The sequence below is a fragment of the Chenopodium quinoa genome, unplaced genomic scaffold, assembly GCF_001683475.1.
Source record: "Chenopodium quinoa cultivar QQ74 unplaced genomic scaffold, ASM168347v1, whole genome shotgun sequence".
Taxonomy (NCBI): domain Eukaryota; kingdom Viridiplantae; phylum Streptophyta; class Magnoliopsida; order Caryophyllales; family Amaranthaceae; genus Chenopodium; species Chenopodium quinoa.
Genome location: NW_018744633.1, coordinates 3,055,310 through 3,080,182, shown reverse-complemented (window position 1 = coordinate 3,080,182; position 24,873 = coordinate 3,055,310). Strand labels below are relative to the sequence as shown.

At 39.6% G+C, this 24,873-nt stretch overlaps 3 protein-coding genes across 4 annotated transcripts; 2 read left to right on the top strand and 1 right to left on the bottom strand.

Annotated features, from left to right (window-relative positions):
- Window positions 1-12,544: 12,544 nt before the first annotated feature.
- LOC110701575 lies at window positions 12,545-13,887 on the top strand. Its single transcript, XM_021879208.1, has 2 exons — window positions 12,545-13,417; window positions 13,759-13,887. The coding sequence occupies exons 1-2, from the start codon at window positions 12,545-12,547 to the stop codon at window positions 13,885-13,887; spliced, it is 1,002 nt and encodes a 333-aa protein (XP_021734900.1).
- Window positions 13,888-18,625: 4,738 nt separating this feature from the next.
- Window positions 18,626-22,008, top strand: LOC110701006 (G2/mitotic-specific cyclin S13-7-like). Of its 2 annotated transcripts, none has more exons than XM_021878582.1 (7): window positions 18,626-19,130; window positions 19,943-20,030; window positions 20,141-20,411; window positions 20,494-20,868; window positions 20,967-21,128; window positions 21,249-21,430; window positions 21,518-22,008. In XM_021878582.1, exons 1-7 carry the CDS (start codon window positions 19,082-19,084, stop codon window positions 21,654-21,656), a joined length of 1,266 nt encoding a protein of 421 aa, XP_021734274.1. In that variant the 5' UTR covers window positions 18,626-19,081; the 3' UTR covers window positions 21,657-22,008. The 2 variants fall into 2 exon arrangements, with proteins under 2 accessions (XP_021734274.1, XP_021734273.1); XM_021878581.1 differs by having other exon boundaries at window positions 18,629-19,130; window positions 19,940-20,030.
- A 213-nt stretch (window positions 22,009-22,221) lies between these two features.
- Window positions 22,222-23,570, bottom strand: LOC110701007 (molybdopterin synthase catalytic subunit-like). The gene is given in 3 exon segments (XM_021878583.1): window positions 22,222-22,543; window positions 22,545-23,022; window positions 23,322-23,570. Coding segments are annotated over 2 exon segments (618 nt in total). The 5' UTR covers window positions 22,902-23,022; window positions 23,322-23,570; the 3' UTR covers window positions 22,222-22,282.
- Window positions 23,571-24,873: the final 1,303 nt, after the last annotated feature.

Sequence of the window (24,873 nt, the reverse complement as noted above, 5' to 3'; positions counted from 1 at the left end):
TCATCATTGGATTTTCTGCATTCATTTGGAAAAGTAAAACTCAAAAAATATCTTTATTGTACCGGCTAGTATAATCAAAGTAATCATGAGGAGCAACGATACTACCATAAAATATTGAAAAAACTTTAAAAGTTTTACCAGTTTTCTATTTTGGTGCACAAAAAGAGTAAGGGTCTGTTCACATTTACTTAATTAATTACAGTTCAGTTTAGCTTTAATCAATTCAGTTCAGTTCAGTTCAGCTCCAATCAGTTCAGTTTAGTTCACTCTCTCATAAAATATTAATTTCAGCCCAATTCAGTTCAGTTCAGCTCCAATCAGTTCAGTTCAGTTCATCTCCAATCAGTTTAGTTCAGTTCAGCTCAGTTCAGTAGATGTGAACAGACCCTAATAGATGGCGGCAAAACTATGTTAACCTTTAACAAATAAACATAAAGGTTTATTAAAATATCGTGTGTCAAAGAGTCCTATCATCTCAATTTAAGTAACCTTTAATGCACAAAAAAGATTCAATGTCTTTAATATCAATTTTCATTTTTAAGGAATCATAATCATCATACACCAGAGATCCATCATCTAATTGAGGTATATTTTTGCTCCCATCTAATATTCTAAAAGCATCACTTATTTCCCTATTGAAGCAGTAATATGTATTACCAAGAGTTGAGATTTACAGATCCATAGATTTTGCAAAGCTCTGAACTTGTCACGACCAATGTAGATAGAATATACCTCAACCAAAGAGCTAAGAAACAACCTTTTCCGATGTACACCAAACCTAAAATCCAAATAATAACTAAAAAATTACCAAAATAACAAAATAATCAGTTGTAAATAACGACACTGATTTTATAAAATAAAATACCACATATAGTATATGCTTAAACATATGCATCTAATACATCTCTATAAATTACATATAAAATAACTTATAAATTTCATATACATAACAAACAAAGTTTGGTATATAAGTGTAAAAAATACTTATAAAATACATATAAAATACTTACAAAATAACTTATAAGTTTCATATAACAAACAAAGTTTTGATATATATATATATATTGTTTGGGTCCAATTTAGTCAAAATTGGGCCGGAGCACTAAATGATCCAATTAAAAGCCCAAGGTCAAGGTTCAACTCTCCAATTGCTCAAAAGTCAAAAGTCAGCCCACAAAGTAAGCCAATTGGGCTAAAGCCCAACCTCTCCAAGCATGATGAGGTATAAAAGCCCTCATATTGACATCTCATAACATCATATACACTATCAGACACAACAACACATGCATCATCACATACATTATCTCATACACGGATTATTCCAACTCATATGCTCATTCTTGCATTGAGAAATACTCCAAAAAAGCCTCAAGCTACAAACTCTCTTGCATAGTGTCTTCCTTTTTACACATTGTACTGACTTTAGCATCGGAGGGGCCTTCCTCGGAAACACCCCCGAGGCTAGTTTACGTGTGTTCACTGTGCAGGAAACCTTCGGCCCAACACAGCTTGGATCGAATCCAGTCTTCTCCATTTTAGTGGACCTTCGGCAAGGTCCCATTGTTTTCAACCGAAACAATTTGGCGCCGTCTGTGGGGAAGACTTTCAAAAATCTTTAAGCCAAATTCCTAACCAAGATCATCTTGCAATTGTCTTAGCAGCCATGGCTAAGAACCGCAAGAGCAAAAGCCTCCGTCAAGGAGCGGGCGAAAAGCCTAAAACCCCTACACCATCGCCCTCGCCGGACCGGAACTCTCCCAAGGGTGCCGGCTCGGGGGGAGGATCACACAAGGAGGATTCCCTATCTCCTATAATGCATGACTCTCAATATAGGCCGGACCACTCTCGGTCTAGCAGGGGTCAGTCTGATCATAGGACATATTCGGTGTCCCAAAGCCAACCATCGGCTGCACGGCCTCATTACCACACTCGGCCGGGGACCCCTTTGACGGGGCCCAGTTCGGAGGAGGTGGCAAGAGCGCTGGCAGTACTCATGGAGGCAATGAGGGCACAGAATATGCCACCGCCTCGTGATCGAACTCCTCCGCATACCCGGCATCAGCGGAGGAAGTTAGACCATGACGGTGGGAAGCTTCCTTCCTTCCGGGAACTGGAAGAGTGGGAGGAGGATTCTTGGAAAAATGAAAAACAGAGGAAGAAGAACTCTCAATTATTTAAAGGATCCTCATCCTCAAGACCAGCAGCGCATAAGAGCAGCAGCTCAGCTTCTCGGCCAGAATCTACTCGCCGGGAACCTGAGACTGCTCGCAGAAGCGTCCTTGACCGACTCGGCGGCCAGGAACCGAGCGTGCGTAGTCGCCTCACGTTCCCTGCAGCCGAGGCCCAGACTTCCCAGCCAGGGACGAAAACCACTCCTACCTCTCTGAGAGGGCGGAGCGCGGTCCCTTCGGCCAGGAACAAGGGCAAGGCCATTATGCTTCCCGCTAGTTCACCATTCGAGCAATGGATACTAGAAGAGCGCGTACCCACGGTTAAAATACCGTCGCATATCACATATGACGGGACCACGGATCCGAAGGACCACGTGGCCTCGTATGAGGCTCATATGCATCTTTGCCCCAGATCCGAGGCGACTTGGTGCAAATATTTCCCAACCACTCTCAAGGGGGTCGCGCAAGCGTGGATCTCCAAGGGAGTAAGGCAAGGCTCCATAACAGGTTGGGATGATCTGTCCTCCAAGTTCAGAAGCAAGTTTTCCACGGCAAACCGCCGAGAGAAGACTACCGCAGAGCTCATGGGTCTGCAACAGGGGGAAACTGAAAGCCTCCGAGACTACCTGACCCGTTTCAGTAACGAGTCATCAAGCGTCTCTCAGCTGGACCAGGGGCTAGCTGTTTTTGCAATGCAGAATGGCCTTCAGCCAGGAAAATTCCTAGACTTCATGGTCATGCATACCCCGCAGACCTTGGAGGAAGCTCTTAGTGCTTCGGATAAGTTCATCCGAGCCGAAGAATGGAATAAAGCAAAAACCCAACCTCAATCCGGGGGAGGGAAACAGAGGCAAATACCCTTGTCTGAAGGCCAAAGCCATAAGGCAAAGGGAAAATCAAAGGCCTCGGAGCCATCTTCGGCCAGCGACCTAAAGAAGGACAGGTTTGCCTCATACACAGGCAGATACGAGTCCTACACTCCGCTCTCTCTTCCACGCGCCAAAATTTACAGTGTGACGAAGGAGGAGCAGAGTTACCGAAAGCCGAGACCACTCCCAGAGTGGTATCAGCGAAAAAATAAAAATCAGTGGTGTGAGTTCCACGAGTCTTCGGGCCACAACACTGAAGAGTGTATCCAGCTGAAGGACCAGATAGAAGACATGGTCCGGAAGGGATACTTGAAAAAATACATCGCGGATCACCGCGAGAAAAAAGAATCCGAAAGGTTAGCAAAGGACCCTCGGCAGGACCTTGATTTCCCTCGGAAAAACAGTAAAAAACCGGAGGGGAAATTCCCTCCGATCAATGTTATCTCGGGAGGAATATACTCTCGGAGGGAGCACAAGCGTCACCTTAGAGCTTTGACTCACCAGGTGAACAACGCTGACATTCAATCTCCCCAGTCGCCGGTGCCGAACATGACGTTCACAGCCGCCGACTGCCGGGGGATTACGTTCCCTCACGAGGATCCGTTGGTGATCATCGCCACGGTGGCCAACCACGACGTCAGTAAGGTCCTTGTTGACGGTGGCAGCGGAGCAAACATTCTGTTCCGAAAGGCCTACAACCAAATTAAGCTGAAGCCCAAGCACCTTACGCCGGTACCCTATCCGGTATCCGGGTTCAATGGGGCTTCAACTTATCCAGATGGGAAGGTGACGCTTCCTGTCACCATCGGTTGCGATGAGGCAGCCCGGAACGTCATGATTGAGTTTTTGGTCATCGACGCTCCTTCAGTGTACAACGTGATTTTGGGGAGACCCATAATTCACGAGATCCAAGGGGTCGTCTCAACTTATCATCAGCTGATGATTTACGTCTCAGACGCCGGCTTCCCCGAAAGGATACAGGGCAACCAGAAGGACGCCCGAAGGTGCAACTACCTCAAGCCATCCAGTAGTCGCCCAGATAACGACAAGGATGAAGAGGAGAAAGAAAAAGAAAGAGAGCCAAGCACAAAAAAGCCGAAAGGCCTAAGTGCTTCGGCCCAAGGATCAGTGCCCAGAGAAAAAGGTCCCGAAAGGGAAAAGGTTGACTCTTCATCTGAGCCGAAAGACTCAGAGAGCCAGCCGAAGAACACAAAGACTGGGACACCTGCTGACATTGGCAGCAGACCAGATTCTGAAGAGTCCAGTCCATCAGCAATGGACATGGACCAACAGACTGAAACAGCAGAGTTGGCCGAAGGAGATGCTGAGAAATGTGTAACAATCGGGATGGACCTTGATCCTAACACCCGTTGTGAACTTATTCAGCTCCTGCGGGATAACAGAGATGTGTTTGCTTTCTCGGCAGCTGATATGCCCGGGATAAGTTCAGACCTCATCTCCCATAACTGAAGGGTCCATGCAAGGCCTCTCAAAATTGGGGATCTTGTCCTTCGGAATGCTGCTGCAGTTCAGAAAGGCCGAATCCATGGGAAGCTCTCAGCTACATGGGAGGGACCTTATGAAATTTATGATGAGCTTCAGCCAGGGACATACCGACTTCGGCAGTTGGATGGAACTGAGTTGAAGAATCACTGGAATGCTGATGTACTGAAAAAATACCATGTGTAAACCCTTCGGGGCAGAACAATCTTTGTAAGTACATTTTGAACTAATGACAGGCCTTGGAGCCGCCATTTATATAAAATTTACAACTGTTTATCCTTTCAAAATTTTCTTTGTTCTATCTACTCTTTGAGGGTTTTTTATTCAGCCTCGTCTGAAGCCTTCGCCTTCGGGTAACTGGGTTTCAGATTGCTGACAAAACCTGTCTTTTTAAAGAACACCGGTCTTTCAGCTGAAGTCAAACTTCAGTAAGACTTGTTCTCCAAAGACATGAGTCCATGGACAATTTTGGGATATTGCCTTAACTGAGCCTTGTATCCCAGAGAGCCATTATCCGAAACATTGCCTTAAGTTGGCCCTGTGTTTCGGGTATCCATTTTTCAAAGATAGCCAGAAAATCAAGGATAACAGCAACAGTTGAAAATTTTTAAACCAGCCTCGTCTGAAACCTTCGCCTTCGGGTAACTGGGTTTCAGATGGCTTACAAAACTCAGTCTTTTTAAAGAACACTGGTCTTTCAGCTGAAGTCAAACTTCAGTAAGACTTGTTCTCCAAAGACATGAGTCCATGGACAATTCTGGGATATTGCCTTAACTGAGCCTTGTATCCCAGAGAGCCATTATCCGAAACATTGCCTTAAGTTGGCCCTGTGTTTCGGGTATCCATTTTTCAAAGATAGACAGAAAATCAAGGATAACAGCCTTTTTAAATCAGCCTCGTCTGAAACCTTCGCCTTCGGGTAACTGGGTTTCAGATGGCTTACAAAACTCAGTCTTTTTAAAGAACACTGGTCTTTCAGCTGAAATCAAACATCAGTAAGACCTGTTCTCCAAAGACACGAGTCCATGGACAATCCTGGGATATTGCCTTAACTGAGCCTTGTATCCCAGAGAGCCATTATCCGAAACATTGCCTTAAGTTGGCCCTGTGTTTCGGATATACGTCTTCTTTAAGAACGCTGGTCTTTCAGCTGAAGTCAAATTTCAGTAAGACTTGTTCTAAAGAGGTTAGTCCCAGAAAGCTAATATCCCAAGCATTGCCTTCAGTTGGCCCTGTGTTTCGGATATCCAACTTTCAGACAGTCAATCTTCAGTAAGACTTGTATCCCAGAAGCATTACCTTAAGTTGGCCCTGTGTTTCGGATATCTATTTTGAAGAAGTTCAGAAATTGCTTATTCAACTAAAGTCATACTTCAATTTCTGTGGGGGCAAGAAGCACGCAGTGCAGCTATGTTCGGCAGAGTTGAAGAAAAGAAACAGTAAAGCATTCAAAAATAAAGCAACTGAAGAAAAAATATTGAGCTACAAGTTCAATAATTCAGTATCGGCAGCCGCCCACAAGCGGAAAATAACAGCTGCCGAAATACGTACATAAGCAAAAAAATAAAACTGCTGTACGACAAGGCAAGCTGAAGCAAAAAACAAGGCAAAAAACTCAGAAAGCGGCAAGTCTAAAGTTAAGCACATGATGAACCGCAAGATTCTGAAGACGACTGCCCGAGTTCCTATGCTTCAGCCGGAGGATCAGACTGATCAGCGTTGAGTCCCATGGTGGCCTCAGCCCCAGCAGCAGAAGAGGCGGGCTTTGCACTTTGCCGAGCCTCCCTTTCCCTCTGCTCAGCTTCCAACTCCAGTCTTTCAGCTTCCTCTTCGGCTTCCTCAGCCTTAAGAATTTCAGCTTCAGCTGGAGTTGCATACTTCATGTGAGGGTCTTCGGGATTCTGGACCCACTCAGCACATTTGGACCAGTCCAGCTTCGGCTCAGCATGAAGGCAGAGTCTTCGGCATACTCGGAATCCGTTTCTGAAACCCATCTCATATTCCTCTTGGGTATAAACACGGACCTTGAGTGAAGCCTCAGCATCAGCCAGCTTCTTCTGGGTCTCCTCCAAGTCTTCCTTGGATTTCTTCAGCTGTTCAGCGACTTTGGAGGAGGACCCCTTCAGCTCATTCAGCTCTTGCTGAATTTGGAAAGCCTTTGTCTGAGCTTGGGCCACTTCAACTTTCTGGATCAGCAGTTGATCCTCAGCCTCTTGGAATTTAGCTCTTTGAGCTTCAGCAGCAGCAGCAGCCTCTGAGAGTTGGACGTCTTTGGCCAAGAGCAACTCTTCAGCAGCCATTCGGCTGGCTTCAAGAGCCTCTAGACGCTGCTGCACTTCAGCTTGTGCAGCAGTTCCTTCTTGAATTCGGCTCTCAATAGCAGCCTTGAATTTGGAGACGTCCACTCCCATATGCTCCTGGAGGAATTTTTCCCCTTCCATCAGTGGGGGAAAAACCTCCATCTCCATAGCATCGCAGAAGGTTTTCAGAGCTTCGGCAGCTTTTTTACCGTACTCCTCAACCTCCTGCTGCTTCTCTTTAGCTGCTGCTTGCTTCAGCTTAGCAAGCTTAACTTCCTCTTCAGCCACCTTCCTTTCGTGCACAGCAGCGTCTACCCTATCTTGTAGGGTATCAATCAGCTCTACAGTGAGAGTCTGATTGTGCACGAACTGAAAACAGGAAGACAAAAAAAAAAATAAGTAATAAAAAAAAAAATAGAGCTGAATTTCGGAGGAAATGAAGGAAAATTACCTGCATCATCAGCAGTTGGTTAGACCTGGCTGGGTCAGGAACTGATCTACTGGATTCGCCCATCCCAGCAGTGGCCTTCAGCGACCAGATCCTTGCCCTGTCTACTTCGGACATGCCAGCAAAACTGCCGAAGTAGGCTTCAGCTCCTTCTCGGTTTTGACCCCATATGAGGTCCCAGATGTGATCTGGGATTGGAATTCGGGGGGCCGAGAAACCCATTTCTCCAGAATGCAGAGTCTGGAAAGAAGGGAAGGACGACGATGGAGCTTGATTAGCTTTGGTTGTCTCAGCATCGTCCTTCTCAGAGGAGTCAAGTACTATGACCTCCTCTTCTTTAGGGGTGAGGACGAAGGCCTCAACCTCTCTTGCGATATCTGCCGTGAAGCCTTCAGCACTTGACATCACGGCATCTTTATTTCCGTGCTCAGCAGCACTCTCCTTGATTTCTTCTTGGACCCCTCCCTTAGGTTCGGGAGTCCTCTGATCCACCTCCATCTCAGGAGGTGGCGGAGGGGTCTTTTGAGGAGATTGGGGTGTTGGCTGGGGAACCCTCGGCGATCCATTGCCTTCCTCAGGTTCCCTTATTGCGACGCCGATGGTCATCGGCCTCTGCTGAAAGTCATGAGGGCCGATGATGGCCATCCTTCGGCGCCTTTTCAGAAGGGGCTGCTCGTCCATATCTGAGTCTGAAGACTCTTGTATTTGATCTTCGGGACGAACAGGAGCTTTGCCTTCTCTGTGTCTGTTACTCTCTTCAGACTGTAACAGACAGGGGGGAAGAAGAGTGTGAGTAAAAAAAAAAAAAAGAAAAGAAAAAAGTTGTCTGAAAGCTCACCGAGGTTTTCAGCAAAGCCTCGTCTTCTTCAGCTGCTCTAGCTGCAGCTTCGGCTTCAGCAGCTCTGGAGGACCCTTCTCCTCCTTCACAAGCCTCAAGTACCCGTGCAACCTCTTCGGCTGTGCGGGCAGCTTCAGCTTCTTCGTTCAGCAGCTGAAACCAAGGGTCTCTCTTCTTCCACCAAGGCTTCTGCCTCTGATACAGAGCGACAGCCTCAATTTGGAAGTGGGAAGAGTCCAGATGAACTTCCCTATGCCTCGGCTCAGTGATAGACGGGGCCCGTTCAGTTACAACTCGCTCTCGGTTAACACCAAGACGAGCGTAGTTAATACCAACGTTGGTCTCGTCTCGCTCTGAAAAAAGGAAAGGGAAAAAGTTTAGCTCAGATATGTTGGCACAGCATAAAAAAGCAAAGCGAGAGAAGAAAAAGAGGTAGTTAAAAAGCCTCGGCCCCAGCCGAAGAAGCTTACCATCCTTAAACTTTCGGCTGAGGCCAACAGCTGCTAGCATATTCTCTTGGAAAACGTAATGCGTATCGGGGAGCCAAGTCTCCGGGATATGCTGCATTCGACCACTCCCCCCCGGGTTCGGCAGCTTGCCGAAGATATGTTGCTGATCCAGGTTCGGATCCGCCCCGTTATCTGCGGGGGGACCTAGACTTCCCATTTCGGGATCAGGCTCAGCTAAGTACCGGGGAGCGCTGAAGACGCAAGGGTGGCCCGGATCTGTGGGTGCCCTAACCCAAATCCATTGACCTCTCCAGTCCTTGTCTGAAGAGTCATTTGGCCACATGGTCAAGTATTGGGGCCGGGACTCAATCCGATACCACCCAGAACCATGGCTTCCGTGCCCACTCTGAATATTTGGCACTAGCCGATGGAGCTTTCTGAAGCAGTGCAGGTTCGGCACGTATCTGAAGAACTTGCAGACCCATAAGTATGTCATCACCCTTCGGATGCTGGTGGGGGTTAGCTGACATAGGGAAATGTTGTAATGGATCAGCAAGTCTCGGACGAAAACGTCCAAAGGGAACCTCAGCCCATACTGAAGCTGTCTCGTGTACACCCCCACATACCCCGGGGGTGGACGATGGATTCTATCGGATGCTGAGGGCATTCGGCACCAATATCCATCAGCTTCAAAAATGCCGTAGTGCAACTCAATTTGCTCAGCAAATCGATATTGATCGGCGTTCTCTACCCACCATGAGTAGGGGCGGTTCTTTATCATGGCCGAAGCGACTTCGGCATTCTCCCACTCTGAAAACCCAGGGAGGATATCCCAAAGGACAGCGGGGATTTCATCGTCCCGTCCAGAAGCACTCGGCTCATCCGTTCTTTGAGGAGGAGCCGAGGAAAGGGGAGTCGCCCTAATCCCTTCAGCAGGGACAGACTCCGGCCTTTGACCATTCCAGGTCCCAATCCTATTCCTAGGATCGGGAATCGGCCTTGCTCTTCTTGGAGCACGGGCTCTACCTCTAACTCCTCTTGCCATGGATTATTTCGAAGTGAAAAGTCGAAAGAAAGGGGGAAGGAGTTCGAATTCGAAGAAAAATAAACTGAAATCAAAGGAATTTACCTTAATCTGAAGCGAAAGTTGCCGATTTACGAGTTCGTAGTGGCAAGTCTCAGTTTCTAAGCTCAATGCTCGGGGGAATTTGCGAAGTTTTGATGCGGGTTCTTGGTTTCTCTCTCGAAGAATTCTGGGTTTGTGTTGGTGAATAAGTGAGGAGAATGACGCGCCTCTGTTTATACCTCCAGGTACGGGATACGAAGAGTCTGTGCTTTAATTTCTCTTAAGTACCCACTAAGTAACCATTAAACACATGTCTTGTGATTAAACTGCCCATTATCCGTCCAACTTCCGCAAATCATTAACCGTTGTTATCTCATTAATTACGGTTTAAATTCAAATTTTTGGATCAATTAAATCATTTACTTCCCTCCTTTTCTGAGTTAAATCAAACCCGACCCGTCATTCTTCCAAATCGGGTCTGGGGGGCAAGTTGTTTGGGTCCAATTTAGTCAAAATTGGGCCGGAGCACTAAATGATCCAATTAAAAGCCCAAGGTCAAGGTTCAACTCTCCAATTGCTCAAAAGTCAAAAGTCAGCCCACAAAGTAAGCCAATTGGGCTAAAGCCCAACCTCTCCAAGCATGATGAGGTATAAAAGCCCTCATATTGACATCTCATAACATCATATACACTATCAGACACAACAACACATGCATCATCACATACATTATCTCATACACGGATTATTGCAATTCATATGCTCATTCTTGCATTGAGAAATACTCCAAAAAAGCCTCAAGCTACAAACTCTCTTGCATAGTGTCTTCCTTTTTACACATTGTACTGACTTTAGCATCGGAGGGGCCTTCCTCGGAAACACCCCCGAGGCTAGTTTACGTGTGTTCACTGTGCAGGAAACCTTCGGCCCAACACAGCTTGGATCGAATCCAGTCTTCTCCATTTTAGTGGACCTTCGGCAAGGTCCCATTGTTTTCAACCGAAACATATATATATATATATATATATATATATATATATATATATATATATATATATATATATATATATATATATATATATATATATATATAATCAAACAATTTTTTTTTTCTTAAACCTAATCTAATTTGAAAAACAATACGAAATTGAAATAAAGATAATTCAAAAGGGGGGAATGCCATGAATGTGTGAAAAAGGGTGTTATGAATCCTATGGAGTTGGAGGTTCGAAGGCTCCCGAATAGGTAATGTGTTATGGTATTTCGATTTTTTTTTTTTTAAAAATATTTTCTCTTTTATGCAAAGACAATCTTTTAGCTAGTGTATTATGTTGTGTTAATAGGTTCTAATATTTGGTATAGATGTGCAAAAGTTTCTGTACAATCTCCTTTTGAAGCAAATATTCTAGATATTTACACTGAATTTTGAATGTAAAGTTATAAGATTTGAAGCTACTATTAATTTTTTTGAGTGGAGAATTATTTCTTAATGTCTGTAAATTTATATTAACTAAAAACCTCATCACTTGTCTTTAGATATTTAGTCCTTATGTCAATCACTTAGTCCTAATGTATTGAACAAATTTATGTTATTAGTACTAAGTTACTATTCTGTAACTAAAACAGGTCATTTCTCATATGCTAGGGCTCTTTAATATATGGTTGCAAGTATGGGAGAGTTTACTTTCAAGCTAAGAAACTCAATACTTGTGATTTTAAAAGTACATATTTTCTCACATTATCGTAAAATTTTAATATTGTTTCCAAACTTTTTTTTTTTGTGCGTGGATTTAATTTAATATTCGCCCTCGTTTTGCATACAGTCGTGTGTTCCTGGGGCGTCATCAAACATCCAACACCCTTGGTAAGATTTATGGGAGTATCGTTGTTCAATCCAATAACTTCGACTATGCATCCCAGTACAACCAAGATTATTATAGGCTTGTACTTTTTCAAAGAAGTAAAGGTGATCTAGCACAAACAAGTGGTGATGGAGCTTTCCCATTATCTAGACAAGCTATGAGAGACACGCACATTGCGTGTGCATTATAAGAAATCTATATGGCTCAATTCTCCCCTTTTTCATGAAATATCATCCACCTTATTCTAATTAAAAAATCTTTGAAAAAAAAATCTAATTAAAAAAATAATGAGTTTAAAAATTGATGAATTGATGGAGGCAATAGAAGGATATGACTTCCCTAAAAAACAATGGGCGTGTTCGGCGCTAGTTTTTGAGTAGCTTTTTAGGCATCTTTTAGTGTTTTGACTATTGAATAAAAAATGTGAGTGTTTGGAGAAGTAGTGCTTAGGGTAGTTTTTAGTGGTGGGGGTACCTTTTATGAAAAGTTAAAAAGATTAGCTTTTGAAATTAGAGGTAACTGTTGAAAATTTAATGTAAGTTTTAAAAATAAAATATTGATTTTTATAAGTAACAGCTAGTCAATCGCTACTTTACCGAACACTCATATTTAAATTATTTTTCTTCACAACTAACATCTTGTTGACAGCTAGCAGTTACCTACACAGCTAACAACTACCTCCACATCTATAAATACCTTCACAGCTATATTTTATTATTTTTTTATTGATGGTGGTTATTTTTTAGAAAAATGAAGGTAGTTTTTGTTATGATAATATCTAAATATGGATGACTATTATCCCATGTACAATCTAGAATATTCTAGAGTTGGGTATTTGGTCTTATCCATTGATGGAACCCTAGGAAATGTACATTATATATGTCCCGTACTAGATGGAATATGAAATACAACGTAACAATCTTCCCTCATCTCTCTTTATTTTCTATTCCATATTTAACACGTTATCAGCACCATTACTAGTCAACTGAGTAGGATTACCAAACATTTATCTAGAATCCATATTATTATTATCATTGAAAAATGTCGAACCTTGCCAAGCTCGAATTTGTGGCCCTTGATATTACCGGAAAGAATTATTTATCATGGGTGTTAGATGCTGAAATACACCTAGATGGTAAAGGGCTTGGTGAAACAATAAAAAAGGCTAATAAGGCAACACCTCAAGATAAGGCTAAAGCCATGATTTTTCTTCGCCATCACCTCCATGAAGGGCTCAAAAATGAATATTTAACTGTGAAAGACCCACAAATCCTTTGGAGTAATCTAAAGGAAAAGTATGACCACCAAAAAACAGTGATACTCCCTAGAGCTTGTTATGAATGGTTAAATTTGAGATTGCAAGATTTTAAATCTGTTAGTGAATATAACTCAACTATGTTTAAAATAACTTCTCAATTGAAATTATGTGGAGAAAATATTACTGATGCAGAAATGCTTGAAAAGACATACTCCACTTTCCATGCTAATAATATTGTCCTGCAGACACAATATAGAGAAAAAGGTTTTAAAAAATATTCTGAATTAATATCCTGTCTTCTTGTGGCTGAGCAAAATAACGAGTTGTTAATGAAAAATCATGAATCACGTCCTACTGGCTCTACTCCATTCCCTGAAGCGAATGTGACAACCCATAACGGGAAAGAAACTAAAAACAGGGACCATTCCAGCAGTAGTGGTCGAGGTAGAGGTCGTGGTCGTGGCCAATGGCACGGCCGGGGTCGTGGACGTGGATATGGTAGAGGTCGTGGAGGTCATTTCACAAACTCACATTCCCACCAGAAGTGGGAACGTAGGGATGAAAAAGAGAAAAGTGATAACAATATATGTTACCGTTGTGGAGGAAAAGGTCATTGGTCTCGGGTGAGGCAAACCTTGTTCTTGAAGATGGTGAAGGTGATTTTGATTTTGGCAATGCCAATCAATTTGATGTTGGTGATTTCCTTACTTCCCCGGAAGGGAATAATTTTGATTTTGACAGTACAACTCATTTAGAAGTTGCCGATTTCTTCACTGCCCCAGAAGGGAATAATTAAAATTATATTGTATTATGTCAGTTTTAAGTATTAGACTTATGTTTGCTTATTCTAGTAATTTATTTAAGTTTATTTCTTTCGTTGTAATAAGGATTTTTGCTTTATAAATTTATGAACTATTTGAGTGTTTTTATTGATTTATTTGTTTTATCATCTTTATTTTTATGCTTAATATTTTGACATGTATTTTATTTCATGAAGAACATGGATATTACTCAAGTTCAATTTGCTATGAATGGTGAAGAATTATGTCTTGCTGACAGTGCAACTACACATACAATACTTAAAAATAAAAATATATTTCTCTCATTTGATGATGAAAAGGATTAATGTAAGTACCATATCGGGTAGTACAAATATCATTGAGGGCTCCAGAAGAGCCACTATAAAGTCGCCTTGGGGAACTGAAATTAAAATAATTGATACTTTATACTCCCCATTGTCTCAAAGAAATTTATTAAGTTTTAAGGATATTCGCAATAATGGTTATCATATTGAGACAATCAATGAAGAAAATAACGAATTCCTTCAAATCCACAAATATAACTCAAGGCTCAAAACATGTTTTGGAGAAACTACCTACATTCTCTAGTGGTTTGTACTACACAAAAATCAATGTTATTGAAGCTCATGCTATAGTAAACCAGAAGTTTACTAATGATTTTGTTGTTTGGCATGACCGGTTAGGCCATCCCGGTTCAATAATGATGCGAAAAATAATTACGAATTCATGTGGACATTCTTTGAAGAGCCAGCAGATTCTTCATAATAATTTTTCATGTGCTGCTTGCTCGGAAGGCAAGTTGATTATTCGCCCATCACCAGCTAAAATTAATTTTGAATCAATTAGTTTTCTGGAACGTATACAAGGAGATATTTGTGGGCCCATACATCCCCCATGTGGACCATTTAGATATTTTATGGTTTTAATTTATGCATCAACTAGATGGTCACATGTGTCTTTGTTATCAACTCGTAACCTGGCGTTTGCGAGACTACTTGCCCAATTGATTAAGTTACGGGCACATTTTCCAGATACTCCCATTAAGACTATTCGGCTTGACAATGCTGGTGAATTTACATCTCAAGCTTTTAATGATTATTGCATGTCCATTGGGATAAATGTTGAACATCCTGTAGCACATGTTCATACACAAAACGGTCTAGCAGAGTCATTAATAAAACGTATTCAGTTAATTGCTAGACCATTGCTTATGAAATTCAATCTCCCAATTTCTGCTTGGGGACATGCTATATTACATACAACAACACTAATTCGCATTAGGCCAACAAGTTATCACAAGTTCTCCCCATTACAATTGGTTTATGGTCAGGAACCAAATATTTCCCATCTAAGAATTTTTGGATGTGCGGTTTATGTTCCAATAGCTCCACCACAACGCACTAAGATGGGTCCTCAAAGGAGGATGGGGATATATGTTGGGTTTGAATCCCCGTCAATAATTAAATATCTTGAGCCTACAACAGGGGATTTATTTACGGCTCGTTTTGCAGATTGTCATTTTAACGAGTCACTTTTCCCAACATTAGGGGGAGAAAAGAGAAAGCTGGAAAATGAAATTAAATGGAATGAATTATCATTATCCTATCTTGATCCTCGAACTAAACAATGTGAACTGGAAGTTCAAAAGATAATTCATTTACAAAGTTTAGCGAATCAATTTCCAGACTCGTTTGCTGACCCAAAAAGAGTGACCAAGTCGCATATTCCAGCTGTTAATGCTCCATTTAAAATAGATGTCCCGGAAGGACAAAATAAAATTGCTAATGAGTCTAAACCACGCCAAAAACGTGGAAGACCAATAGGTTCCAAAGATAAGAATCCTCGGAAAAGAAAAGGAGCATTGATTGATGATGGTCAAATTGAAGAAACAATTTCCGAAGGATCTCCAGAAGAGACTTTAGACATGATACAAGAAGAAATTCAGGTACCTGATAATGAAGAAATTTCAATAAATTATATCATGTCTGGAATTACCGAAATCAAATCGACGTCGATGATGTTTTTGCATGCAATGTAGCATTAGATGTTATGGATAATAATGAGGATCATGAACCAAAATCTATTGAATAATGTAGACAAAGAAATTATTGGCCAAAATGGAAAGAAGCAATTGAAGCAGAATTAAAATCTCTTGGAAAAAGAGAAGTATTCGGACCAGTAGTCCGTACACCTGAAGGTGTAAAGCCAGTGGGATATAAATGGGTCTTTGTGCGAAAGAGAAATGAAAAGGGTGAAGTTGTAAGATATAAGGCACGCTTAGTTGCACAAGGATTCTCACAAAGACCTGGTATTGATTATGAGGAGACATATTCTCCTGTGGTGGATGCAACTACTTTTAGATTTTTGATTAGTCTGGCAATAAGAGAAGGACTTGACTTACGTTTGATGGATGTAGTCACAGCTTATTTATATGGCCCACTGGATAATGACATTTACATGAAGCTCCCAGAAGGATTCAAGCTGTCGGAAGCAGCAAAATCTAGTTCTCGAGAACATTTCTGTATTAAATTGAACAAATCTCTTTATGGATTGAAACAATTTGGGCGTATGTGGTATAACCGTCTAAGTGAGTATTTGTTGAAAGAAGGTTATAAGAATGATCCTATCAGCCCATGTATTTTTATAAAGAAATTTGGATCAGGATTTGTTATAATTGCAGTGTATGTTGATGATTTGAATATCATTGGAACTCCTGAAGAGATTTCAGTGACTGTCAATTATTTAAAGAAAGAGTTCGAAATGAAAGATTTAGGAAAGACAAAATTCTGCTTGGGGTTACAAATAGAGCACCTAGAGAATGGAATCCTTGTGCATCAATCAACATACATAGAAAAGGTTCTTAAAAGATTTTCTTTGGATACAGCACATCCATTGAGCAGCCCTATGGTTGTAAGATCACTTGAAGTAGAGAAAGATCCATTCCGACCTCGGGAAAATGATGAAGAAATTCTTGGTCCTGAAGTACCATATCTTAGTGTAATTGGAGCACTAATGTACCTTGCAAGTCATACACGACCTGATATATCATTTTCAGTTAATTTATTAGCAAGGTTTAGTTCATGTCCAACCCGAAGGCATTGGAATGGGATTAAACATTTACTTCGTTACCTTCAAGGTACGAAGGATATGGGTTTATTTTTCCCAAATTTGTCCAAAGAAAATTTGATTGGTTTTGCAGATGCAGGTTATTTATCTGATCCTCATAATGGTCGGTCACAAACTGAATATGTGTTCACATATGGTGGTACTGCCATTTCTTGGCGTTCCATGAAACAAACCATTGCAGCTACTTCTTCCAATCATTCTGAGATTTTAGCAATTCACGAGGCTAGTCGTGAATGTGTATGGTTAAGGTCGGTAGTTCAACATATAAAAGAAGTTTGTGGTTTATCATCTGGGAAAGAGGCACCAACAACTTTATATGAGGATAACGCTGCTTGTATTGCTCAACTTAAGGAAGGATACATCAAAGGCGACAGAACAAAGCACATCTTACCCAAATTTTTCTTCACTCATGATCTTCAGAAGAATGGAGATATAAATGTATTGCAGATTCGTTCAAGTGAGAATTTAGCAGACTTATTTACTAAGGCTCTTCCGACAGCAACATTAAAAAAGTTAGCTTACGGCATTGGATTGCGTCGTCTTACAGATCTCAAGTGATGTAGTCATGAGGGGGAGTTAATGCGCGCTGCACTCTTTTTTCCTTAACCATGGTTTTTTCCCACTGGGTTTTCCTGGTAAGATTTTTAACGAGGCAACATCTTATGCGCATTATAGTGTATTATTTTGTACAGGTTTTGTAGTAAATGTTAGTTATTGTTTTATTCAATATATAGTCATCTAAGGGGGAGTGTTATGATAATATCTAAATATGGATGACTATTATCCCATGTACAATCTAGAATATTTTAGAGTTGGGTATTTGGTCTTATCCATTGATGGAACCCTAGGAAATGTACATTATATATATCCCGTACTAGATGGAATATGAAATACAACGTAACAATCTTCCCTCATCTCTCTTTATTTTTTATTCCATATTTAACAGTTTTTTATTTATTTATTTTTTTTAATTTTTTTTTTATAATAAAGAGATTAACAAATAAAAGGGATATTTTGGGAAAGAAAAACTTATCACCCGAAAACTCCCTTTCACTTTATATTTTACTATAGATCTATGGTGGTTGTGCCATTACACTCTATGCTTGTTTTTGAGGTGAATGTATGGATTGGTGGTAATCAAGTTTTGTTACGATTGGCATAAATGAGACTCCTATAAAATTAGAGAACAATGATTATTGTGTTCAATTTTTTATATTCTTGTTAAATGGATGTAACTTAAGTAGTTGTACAGGATGACTGTAATATGGGTGTAACCTTTAATGTCTATCTTATTCTACTATTTATTTTCATTAACAATAGGGTAATGATATATGTAGCCTTAAGGATTATATATTAACATTAAATATCCTTTCTAAAATGAAATTAAGTTGTTCATGACAAAATTACATGCAAATCGATGTAATTAATGTTAATTCTTCTATACTACCTCCGATTTTTTTTAGTTGCAATTTTGGGGTATTATTTGAGAGATATAAAATATTTCAAAGTTGCAACTAAAAAAAATCGAAGGTAGTATATAAATTTTTTTAAAATAAAATCATGTTCTAAAAATTTGCTTTTTCACATAAACATTTATTTTTCTTATAAGGTGAAATAAAAAAAATTCAAAGTCCGTACGTACCCTTAGGGCTTGTTCTCTTACGTTGAAATTCAGTTCAGTTCAGTTCAATTCAGCTCAGTTCAGTTCAACTTCTAATTTCCTTCTCTTATAAAATATTCATTTCAGTTCAGTTTAGCTCAGTTCAGTTCAGCTCAGCTGGGTTCAATCAATGAAAACATGCCCTTATTCTCTGTATGAAGAAGAAATGGAATTATTATTAACATTGCCTTAAAAGTATAAAATCATGTTTATCTTGTTCACATCCTAATAATCTACCCAAATACCATAACAGTACTAATAATTTTTGAAATGTAAATTTGAGAGGAAAAAAAAAGGAAAGAAAGAAAATTCCAAACGGTAACTTTGTTCCAATTTTTCCTAAACCTTAAAATTTTCCAACCGTTAGATAAGATCACAAACGCATCCAACGGTTGTAGTTTGAAACAAACAAAGTTTACCGTTGGAGCGTTTTCCCTCTTCAGTCTTCCCCCACAAAAAGCAGAACAACAGCTTTAATATTTTCGATCAAATTATCATCTTTTTCTTCACCAAATTCTCTCAACTCTTCAATCATCCAAAAAATTGCAGAAAAATGCAGAAATTTTAATCAACAAAATTTAAGAGAGAGAAAGAGAAAAAGAATTAGAGAGAGAAATTCAACGGTGGCTTGGGAAAAGGAAGAAGAAGGAGAGACAGGCAATAATAGCCGTCTCAATACGTTTTTATCGACGCTTTTTTCAAGCATTGGTGGCGTTTTTGGACAATCTTTAGATATGGATTCCAGAATTGTTCTTCCTTCTCATCTTCCCATCAAAGCTCCTGGTATGATTTTTTTTTTTTAATTTTTTTTTTCTTGGATTTAGTTATTGATATTTTTCATTCTTCAAATTTATTGATGAAATTTGTTTTCTGGGTATTTTTAATTTTGTTTCCCGTTTTTAATTTCATAAGGATTTGTGTATTTCAGTTTAATGATTTGTGTATTCTGGGCACAGGGTACCAATTACTTCCTCTGTTTTTGCTGAAAAAAGACCCGATTTTTTTTTTCCCCAGAAATTTGTATTATTGTTGGATGGTTCAAAGAAAAATTATTAATTATAGGGAAATAAAAAAAATTAATATAAAGTATTCTGATATATTTTGGGTCAGTCTCATAATGAATGAATGAATGATGTTGGGGTTTGTTCTAGATTCGAAGTATATGATATACTTGATATATATACGAAGTATGAATTAATTGTATTAATATGTTATTGTTATGCATGATTTATTAATAAATGTTTGTTTAATTAACTTATAATCTTCGATTTGTTGTTGGCTACATTTAAATAAACTAGGTATATCAGAATTCTTGTGCAATTAGGAAATTAAGATTAAAGAAATTGGATAGATTTGTTGGAAGCTTCTAAGGGAAGTCTTTTGCATATACTCTGTACTTTGATTAGCGTTTGTACTCTGGTATTAATAGATTTTTGGTGCTTGTCGTTTTCGGGTTTTTAACCCTATATCGAGGGTTTTTCCCACTGTGTTTCCGGCCTCTCTCTTGATCTATATATTGTTTTCACTTGCACTCATATTCCTAAACAATGGTTTTTCTAAACTCCGTAATTTGTTTTGTTTGTGAGACTCAGAAGAACAGAAGCAGAAAAAAGATGGTGGAAACCGTAAACCTCTTCAAGAAATTGGAAATATGGTTAATTTCCACAATGTTCCTATTATCAAGTAATTTCCCACTTTTTGATTGCTTTTTTAGTTTTCTAAATTAGCATTGGAAATTCAATTTTTTTTAAAAAATTCCCTTCAAAAAATTAATTGTTGTTCAATTGTTTCAGGAGTTTAGGAGCCTTGTCACTGGTACCTGATGGAGGGGAAGCTGAAAAGAAAATGAAGGAAGAAGAACAGGTACGAGAACCCGAGGCGCGAGCTCAGAAGAAGGTTACATACAACCCAAACCCTGAGACAGTGATCATAATAATAAGCTCTGATGAGGAAGAAGAAGCTGATGACAAAAGGCAGATGAAGAAGAAAAGGGTTCTTAGTGGTAAAAAAACCTCTAGGAAGAAGAAATACAGCCTTACTTCGGTCCTTACTGCGCGAAGCAAGGTGATCAAACTGATCATATTGACAGTAAATCTGTCTGATGTTTTCTGACAATTCTAGTACTGAAAATTGGGTGATTTTACAGGCAGCTTGTGGGCTTGCAACGAGGCCTCGAGAGCAGGTGATGAACATTGATGCTGCAGATGCTGATAATGAGTTAGCAGTAGTTGAATATGTAGAGGAAATCTACAAGTTCTACAGGACTACAGAAGATGAGTATCGAGTTTTTGATTATATGCCGCTGCAGTCCCACATCAATGAGAAGATGAGGATGATTCTCATCGATTGGCTGGTCGAAGTTCATAACAAGTTTGAACTGCTGCCTGAAACCCTTTACCTGACTATCGACCTCGTGGATAGGTATCTTTCCACAAAGATTGTTTCGAGGAAGGAACTTCAGCTGGTAGGCATCAGCTCAATGCTGTTAGCCTGCAAATATGAAGAGATTTGGGCACCTGAGGTGCTATTTTTTAGCCCTTTCATAATTAAAATCTATTTTTACTGTCTGAATGGTACATTGCTTATGCTAATGGTATTAATTGATGATTTATCTTGTAGGTGAATGATTTCATGTCTATCTCTGACAATGCATACACCCATAAACAAATACTAGCAATGGAGAAAGAAATCTTATTGAAATTGGAGTGGAATCTCACAGTTGCTACTCCATATGTCTTCCTTGTTAGGTTCATCAAAGCTACTGTTCCTTCTGATAAAGAGGTAATTATGCAATTATATGTATCAGGAAATAATAAGTGGCGGGTAACAATATCGTAATGGTTAAGAATATGAGGCTAGTTATGGCTGCCATACTTAAGGAATTGTGTCTTTTGCTTGCAGATGGAACACATGGCCTTTTACTTGGCAGAAAATGGTCTGATGCAGTATCAGTTAGTGGTGTCATACTGCCCGTCATTAATCGCTGCTGCTTCCGTGTATGGTGCCCTTCATTATTTGGGAAGAACTCCTGTTTGGACTGATACACTCAAGCACTACACAGACTACTCAGAAGAACAGCTCAAGTAATGTTATTCTCTCTTGAGTTTTCTTTCATTCTAGTTGTTTAGACTAGATCTTTCTGACAAATCCTGTTTTTTCCACCTTTGCAGGGAATGTGCTAAGATGTTAATCCAATTCCAAATGACTGCTAAAGAAAATAAAATGAAAGGAGTTCTCCGGAAATTCTCAAGTATTGACAGGGGTGCTGTTGCCCTGCTTCCACCTGCTATGCATCTAAACGAGCAGTGAAATGGTTCGAGTCTGATAGTGTTTTTTGTGTGGAAGTTGTGCGTCTCCTTCCTAGGCTTTTGTTGACAGTAGTATCAAAGATCATGGGCATATCATGATCTGGTAGGGCTTGCAGATTTGTGGCTTCTTATGTTTTTGACATGTATTTAGATCATGAATGGTTTTCGGCTATGTAAAACCTTATAACCTATTGCAGTTTTAAATTCTGGTTTCTTTCGCATCTTGCAAAATCTTTTGCACTGTATCATCTAGATTCTGATGTTTTTGACAGTTTATCTAGATTCTGATGTTTTTGACAGTTTGAATGGTTTCCGGCTATGTAAATCCTATACCTCTCTATTGCAATGAAAACTCTGGTTTCTTTCACATCTTGCAAATTCTTTTGCTTGTTATCACTTTTTTTCATACGCATTACATAGCATTAACTTTATAATATAGCCACAAACCCATAACAGCAACAATTGAAGAATTCCAAGTAATATTTGAAAAACCAACAATTGATTCCGAAAAGAAATTTATTGATCAGATCAATAGTAATACAAAAGTTTACATCTGAGTCTATCTGTAAGCAAAACAAACTTATTGATTAAATTGGTTCAAGAAAACAACTTCCAAGTTACACAACTCTACTGATCTATTCCTGTATTATCACTATTTGTCTTGTTTTCTCTTTCATCATCCACCCTAACCTTGGCACCACAACAAGCCTTCTTCTTGTGATCATCTACCTCCTCCTTAACTTTCCTTTGGCAAGAACCCACCACGCGACCCTCCTTCCACAACTCCGATCTCCTCTCAATAAACTCCGAGTTCTCCTTCCAAACCTCTCCATTGGCATAAACTTCCTTCTTCCAAATTGGCACAGACGCCTTAAGTTCATCAATCAAAATACTTACAAGCATCCAATGCATCATCCCTATGAACAGACGACGTGGCTATAAATATACTAGTCTCACCAACAGATACAGGACCAAGACAGTGAGCCACAGCAATCAAATTAAGACTCCACATCTCTCGAGCTGAAGTACATATGGCCTTAATACACCGTATTGCCATTGGTACATACGCCTCGTACCTCAGCTCTACAACGGCTTTGCCATCAAATGTATCACGCGTTGTGCCAGAGAAAGTTGCTATTGCACCACATTCAGGTGCACGCACAAAATTTATGTACTTAACTATATCAATTGGGTTATTCTCCTCTAGTATTTCAATAAGAGTTTTCTTCTCCTCTTCTTCAGCCATTTGTAATAGTTAGACTTTGAGATATACACTAGTTTTCTTGCAATTCTTCTAATACAATCTAAGTTCAAAACTACGAACAAATCAAATTGAACTTTGCATAACAATACAATCTTCTATGTTTCTGGCAAAAAAATGTTCAAATATTACAAGAATCAGATTTTTGTATTGAAATTAAATTGCCCAAGTAATCAAATTTAATACCCAATTAGCAGATATTAAGTTAAAAATCACTTCTTGATAATGGGGAAACACAATTTCAGATTGAGTACAAGATTATTAGAATAAAAATCATTAAGGGTTGAGCAATATGATACAAACAGTTGGAAATAAAAGATGAAAAATTTATTAAATCCCAACATTAATAATGAAATTAGAAGATAAAATAAATAGAGAATGAAGAAAATTGAAACATCAAAGTACCTTGATTGAGTTTGCTGGGTAGTGTTTGTGCACGAACAAAAGAGAGAGAACAGAATAGGAAGGAGCATACCAAACACGACACTAACTTAAGATAAACTATAGTTTATAGTTTTATACCAACTACAAAGATTCCTCTCAAACTCCCAAAAAAAACGTAAAAAAGGATGAATTAATGTGGGTCTACTTTGAAATGGGAAAATCCAACTTCATCTAAGAAAGTATTAGATAAATCGGTAAATATATCTTTTTTTTCTGTAACCTCGAGGCTACGAGATGGGAGTGCTACCATCAAGCCAACTCCACATCCATGTAAATATATCTCATCTTACTTTATAATATTTTTGTTTGTATTTTTTAAAATAATAGAAGTGAAATAATAAAGTGCCACAAAAATAAATGCATAAAGTTGTGTGAGTAAATAAATCGGATTGTTTCGGCCGCCCCTTTTTCTCTCTTCTCTCTCCTCTCTCTTCTGGGGTTTTAATTTTCTTGGTCGTTTAGGCCAGAAATAGTCTAATTTCTTTAATTCAATTTAGTTTTTTTGTTTTGTTTTACGTTTTGGTTTATTTGTTTTGTTTTGTTCTCTCCATCTGTGAGAGTTTTTCCCAATTTTCTGGGATTTTGATTCTCATCTATGGATGAGAATTTTATTTTTAGGGTTCTTATAATAATTGGGAAGGTGATTTGGATTCCTATGAGTCTGGGATTTGTCATCAACCGGTCGATCAAAACATCAGCGTAGATTGCGGAGGTCTCAACTTGGAAAGATGCAAAGACATCGAAAATCATTGCTCGCGTCAAACTTGAAGCGGTGGAGTATGAGCTATGCCAAATATGCAAATTATTTATGATTTTGATCGTAAAAGTTATGATATTTTCTCTAAATCTGTGGTTTACAGATCCTTATTATTGTAGATGCCGTATGGCTTTTGTTTGGGGGTAAAAATACCCCCTATATATGTGGACCAATGCCACCTCGACACGTGTCCGCAAGCTCAGCGCTCAATGAACCAATTAGAGCATGACACGTGTCACTCAATGATAGAAGGGTGAAAATGGGCTCCAAGTCCACAACCCTAGAAACCGTAAAACGGTGGAAAGCCAATCTATTTAGGTTAAATAACCTAAGAGGCACATATCCCAATGCCCTCCACTCGGGTACGTACAAAAAACCCCAAAACATTTGGCGCCGACTCAAGAGGGGAGCCTCCTTTGGGAGGCAGCAGGCATCATGAGGCCGGATGTCAAGTACATCAGGCGTCGTGAGGTTGAATGTTGAGAGTCAGGCAGCCAAAAAGGCCTGTCAGACTAAGTTATGCATATTTGAAGGTTAAAGGGAAATGCCGTTTAATCTAAATTTTATTAGGGGAGAGACGGCTAAATTGGCCAACTCCACTATTTTAAACGAACTCATTCAATGAGTCGGCCGCATGCTATTTATGATTGATAGTTTGGTACTATCAACATCATGGCCGCATGCTATTCATGATTGATAGTTTGATACTATCAACATCATATATATTAACAAATATATATGTATATGAATGTTACT

Excerpts from the sequence above, each read along its gene's own strand:
- LOC110701006 (XM_021878581.1), top strand. The coding sequence starts at position 19,082 with ATGGATTCCAGAATTGTTCTTCCTTCTCATCTTCCCATCAAAGCTCCT. Across the intron at positions 20,869-20,966 it reads AAGAGATTTGGGCACCTGAG|GTGAATGATTTCATGTCTAT; the intron begins GTGCTATTTTTT and ends TTTATCTTGTAG. Across the intron at positions 21,129-21,248 it reads CTGTTCCTTCTGATAAAGAG|ATGGAACACATGGCCTTTTA; the intron begins GTAATTATGCAA and ends TTTTGCTTGCAG.
- LOC110701575 (XM_021879208.1), top strand. The coding sequence starts at position 12,545 with ATGTCGAACCTTGCCAAGCTCGAATTTGTGGCCCTTGATATTACCGGA. Across the intron at positions 13,418-13,758 it reads TGTTCTTGAAGATGGTGAAG|AACATGGATATTACTCAAGT; the intron begins GTGATTTTGATT and ends TATTTCATGAAG.